The 4,971-nt window shown below is 41.2% G+C and overlaps 1 protein-coding gene across 1 annotated transcript in view; it reads left to right on the top strand.

The window, feature by feature from the left end:
• Positions 1 to 1,201: 1,201 nt before the first annotated feature.
• tufm (Tu translation elongation factor, mitochondrial) overlaps positions 1,202 to 4,971 on the top strand; it is a 7,742-nt gene continuing 3,972 nt past the window's right edge. The window contains exons 1-5 of the mRNA XM_016248050.1: positions 1,202 to 1,287; positions 1,783 to 1,829; positions 3,000 to 3,138; positions 3,219 to 3,385; positions 3,960 to 4,229. Coding sequence (XP_016103536.1) covers positions 1,224 to 1,287; positions 1,783 to 1,829; positions 3,000 to 3,138; positions 3,219 to 3,385; positions 3,960 to 4,229 — 687 coding nt within the window. The 5' untranslated portion in view covers positions 1,202 to 1,223. The remainder of the gene's footprint in view (positions 1,288 to 1,782; positions 1,830 to 2,999; positions 3,139 to 3,218; positions 3,386 to 3,959; positions 4,230 to 4,971) is intronic.

Raw genomic sequence — 4,971 nt, 5'->3', positions numbered from 1 at the left:
TTGCTTATAAAGTGTATATAGTTCAGTATATATATATTAGGGATAACGATTAACCGCGATGAAAATCGATTCAAATACGTGAGGATTCAAATCGGTTGAGATGCTAAACAAATCGCGATTCATTTAGGGGGAGGAGTTTACCGGTATATGAATGCATGTCTGAGTGGAACTTACTGTCTTTAGAAAAGTTTCGATGGTATTTTTTCTTTTCCTCTTGCCTCTGTATAATGCATATTAAAGTTCATAAGTGCAGGCTGTGCAGCGCTGCTTTGTTTACAGCAGAAACCAAGGAAACGCTTTAAGCGCCACCTGCTGGCAGAGAGTGAATCTGCGTCTCGTTCAGCTCGTCTGCTGTTTCGGTTTCATGCAGATATTTTTTATGCATAGTTTCGCAAAACTGAAGTCAAACCATTGCCATGGTTTACAGCAAAACTTTGTCATCTTTGTCAGGCCAAAGAGGACGCCTACAAAAGGGGGGACAGAGTCTTGTACAATCAGGCCAGAAACACACTGAATAAGGAGATTAGAGTGGCCAAGAGGAACTACGCTAAAAAACTAGAACACCAGTTTTCTGCGAATGAGCCTGCATCAGTGTGGAAAGGCCTGAAGGACATCACCAACTACAAGACACCATCCCCCAGCACTGAGGCCAATCAACAACTTGCTGAAGACCTGAATGAGTTTTACTGTAGATTTGAAACTCCCAGTCTAACACCCCACACCCGCTCTGAACATCTCTCCATACAACCATCAACACCTCCTGCAACCCCCATCTAGGCACAAGAACAGTTTCTTTCCCCAGGCAATCTACCTCATGAACAGTTAATGTTCTCCCATTGTGCTATTAAAGTACAGTATGTGCAATAACCGTATACTTATTTATCACCCTAAACCCTAGTACATCCCTACAACTTATTTTATTTTATTCTATTCCTATTCCATCTATAGCACACCTGTACATACAATTTATTCTTTTTTTGTGGTTTATATTTATGCATGTGTATTTTATTCACATCTCATTTTTATTATCTGTGTGTCGTTGTTGTGACACTATAACAAATTCCTTGTATGTGCAAACATACTTGGCAATAAAGCTCTTTCTGATTCTTCTGATTCTGATTAGGTGGAGATGAAATTTTAATGGTCAAATTGTTTAGAAGGTTTACGGTGAGGTACAGAACGCGTCCAGTGTTGATGGCGCATGTGTGTGTGTGTCTCCGCGCATGCGTGTTTTGTCATTGTCCGCAAAAATGGCTGCGCTCTTGGGTGTCCGCGCGTGCCTCTCCGGTAAGTTACAAAATGTGTTTCTTTTTCTCTTCGCGCGACGTTGACATTGTGTTTACGCTACGAGGGTTTTGCTTGCAGAATCTATCATATATGCGTGTATGTGTGAGTGTGAGTGTGGACAGAGGAAGGATGCTCATGCGTTCCGTAAGCAAGGTCAAGTTCCTCAGCCTGTGTCTTGTGCACCATAGAGATTCAGTGGCTTTAATGACTGTAATGCATCAGGTTGCGCATGCATGTATAACTGAGAACCTGTCCGGTGTCAAGATTAGACTTCTGGGAAATGGATTAGGGTTGTTTCAGTCTCGTGCTATTTTTTGACAGCTGTGCAGAGAGACTGAGGCTTTGATTCATTGGTTTTGCGGTGGGTTGATTAATGTGATAATGAGCCCTGTTTTTAATTATTATAATTGTTTTGTAAATATTATGTACGTAGATGAATTATTGGGTTTGTGTGAGACTGTGACATATAGCAAATTTTCCCCTCATGTTTTCCAGCTCTGCAGTTGACCTCCCCGAGTTTACTGCACAGCTCTTATAAACTGGTGAGTGTTTTCATGTTCGAATGTTCATAACTTCATGCTATAGATTTTATTGAAATACTATTTGGGATTATCGTAGGGAGTAAAACCAAATCAAAATATTGTAAACTGCATAATTAAGTCCAAATTAATTTATACTTAAAGCTAACAATCTATCAAACCCAACATTTTCCCTTTTTATTTATTACTTTTTTATTTTTTAAATAATTGCAATGTATGAACAATAATGCCACTAAGTTATAATATTTAAAGGGGTCATATGATGCTTTTTTAAAGATCATTATTTGGTGTAACAGAATATGTTGACATGCTTTAATGTTCAAAAAACACATTATTTTTCAAATACTGTACATTATTGTAGGTCCTCTATGCCCCGCCTCTCTCAAACGCTTTGTTTTCTACAAAGTCCCTCCTTCCGACAAGCGCAGTCTGCTCTGATTGGCCAGCTGACCCAGTGCATTGTGATTGGCCGAACACCGCAAGCACTCGTCGGTAATGTTACGCCCCTTACCATAATCGCGAGCTTCATCTTTCAAAATAAATGTAAAGACAGTAAATAATGTCATTAGTTTTACCATCAGTTCAGAAAATGGGAACAGAGTCGCGTGACAGACAATAGCAAATACTTAAACTAATAACAAAACAGTAGCTGATTCAGAAGCACCAGATTGTCATAGCAAAGTCAGAATTACCTCCTCTCCTAGATTCACGAAACGGTCGTCCATAAAATGCATTGCTGTTCTGTTGTAAGTAATCTTAAAGATTCCTAAATGCATCTACTTTCGGAAGGCCAAATAAAGTGCTTTTGCTTTCGCCTAGAAACACACAGCGTCTCCCTGACATGCTGCTTCAACACTAACTGCGGTTACTGAAACCACGCCTTCTTTCTTTGCGTGCACATTTGGGCACATTATGCAAATATTTCCACATAATGAGGTAGATATGTGGGGGCGTGTTAGAACGAGCCGTTTTAGGGGGGCGTGGCAGAGTCTTAACTTTTATAAAGAATATCTCTTTGGTTTTGAGACTTTAGTCTTTGTAACTTCAGGGATCTTATCTATGCACAATCAGCTTGTAACACTCCAAAGAGAAAGGAAAACTTGAAATGGCATCATATGACCCCTTTAAAGGAACATTTTACATAATACAAGTAGTGTCCTCCCCCCCTCTTAGTGTGCAGTTCCTCTAAGTCGAAGGCATTTCGCAGCAGAGGCAAAGAAGGTTTTCTCTCGTAGTAAACCCCATTTGAACATCGGGACCATTGGTCATGTAGATCATGGCAAAACCACGCTTACCGCCGCCATCACCAAAGGTGACTTGATGACTTGCTTTCATCTCTTAATAATCAAAAAGTGGTGTACTGACTGTATTTTCCTCATCTGTTTGCGTCAGTCCTTGCCGAGGCCGGCGGTGCACGTTATAAGACATATGAGGATATTGATAATGCTCCTGAAGAGAAGGCTCGAGGAATCACCATTAACGCCTCGCATGTGGAGTACACCACCGCTAATAGACACTACGCTCACACCGACTGCCCCGGACATGCTGACTACGTCAAGGTATTGCACACAGAAAACATATCTGACTACACTACCATTCAAAGGTTTGGGGTCAGTCAGAGAAGAAATTAATACTTTTATTCATGAAGGATGCATTAAATTGATCAAAAGTGACAGTAAAGGCATTTATAATGTTACAAAATATTTCTATTTCAAATTAATGCTGACCTTCGGAACATTTTATTCATCAAAGAATCCTGAAAAAAATGTATCATGGTTTCCACAAGAAGTTTTCAACATGACTAATAATCAGAAATGTTTCTTGAGCAGCAAATCAGCATCAGAATGATTTCTGAAGGATCATGTGACACTGAAAATTGGAGTAATGATGCACAAAATTCAGCTTTGATCACAGGAATAAATTACATTTTAAAATGTATTCACATAGAAAACAGTTATTTTAAATGGTAATGAATGATATTTCACAATATTACTGTTTTCAAATAAATGCAGCCTTGGTGAGCATAAGAGACTTATTTTAAAAACATTCAAAATAATTTTACTGACCCAACAGTGTTGTGTGCACATACATTATCATTACATCTGTGTTATAAAAGCGCGTCTCTGTCTGAAGAACATGATCACAGGCACATCTCAGATGGACGGCTGCATCCTAGTGGTGGCGGCGACCGACGGTCAGATGCCACAGACGCGTGAGCACCTCCTGCTGGCGCGGCAGATCGGCGTGGAGCATGTGGTGGTGTTCGTTAACAAAGCCGATGCCGTGGAGGACAAGGAGATGCTGGACCTGGTGGAGCTGGAGATCAGAGAGCTGCTCACAGAGTATGGCTACAACGGCGAAAACACACCAGTTATTATTGGATCGGCACTCTGTGCTCTAGAGGTAAGAATAGAGGGGGTTGGAGATGGAGATATTTAAAGGGGTCATATGATGCGATTTAAAGTTTTCCTTTCTCTTTGGAGTGTTGCAAGCTCTTGGTGCATAAAGAAGATCTGTAAAGTTGCAAAGACTAAAGTCTCAAATCCAAAGAGTTATTCTTTATAAAAGTTAAGAGTCAGCCACACCTACCTAAAACGGCTTGTTCTAACACGCCCCCACATGTCTACCTCACTATGTGGGAAGATTTGCATAACGCCGCCCAAATGTTCACGCAAAGAAAGAAGGCGTAACTTTTAGTCTCACTAAACTCACTAAACTCACTTGTTGACGCTGCAGCCATGTCGTGAAGGCGCTGTGTGTTTCGTTGTGAAAGTGAAACTACTTTGTTTGGTCTTCCAAAAGAAGACGATATCCGCTTCGTCATGCCTAGAGCTGATCCGTGCTGGTTGCTGAGAGAATACATCAACTTTCACCGTGGATGAAGCGGAGTCCAGCCTCGTCACATGTGGTTGCCACTCATTCGTCGGATCCGCCGGGTGCGCCGTTCTCGACCCCGACGCCTCAGCTCACTCTATCCCGGCCTCAGCGCACGCTAAGCTGGGGCTTCCCCTCATGCTAGGCCGCTGTGTTTTTCGTTGTGAAAGTGAAACTACTTTGTTTGGTCTTCCAAAAGAGGACACGACTACAAATCAGTGGTATTTACAACACTGTTCCAGAACAGTTTAACCCAAATATTCAGATGTGT

This window comes from Sinocyclocheilus grahami, unplaced genomic scaffold (assembly GCF_001515645.1).
Source record: "Sinocyclocheilus grahami isolate Dianchi unplaced genomic scaffold, SAMN03320097.WGS_v1.1 scaffold863.1, whole genome shotgun sequence".
Taxonomy (NCBI): domain Eukaryota; kingdom Metazoa; phylum Chordata; class Actinopteri; order Cypriniformes; family Cyprinidae; genus Sinocyclocheilus; species Sinocyclocheilus grahami.
The sequence above is the reverse complement of the archived record's forward strand: the minus strand, read 5'-3'. Positions and strand labels throughout refer to the sequence as shown.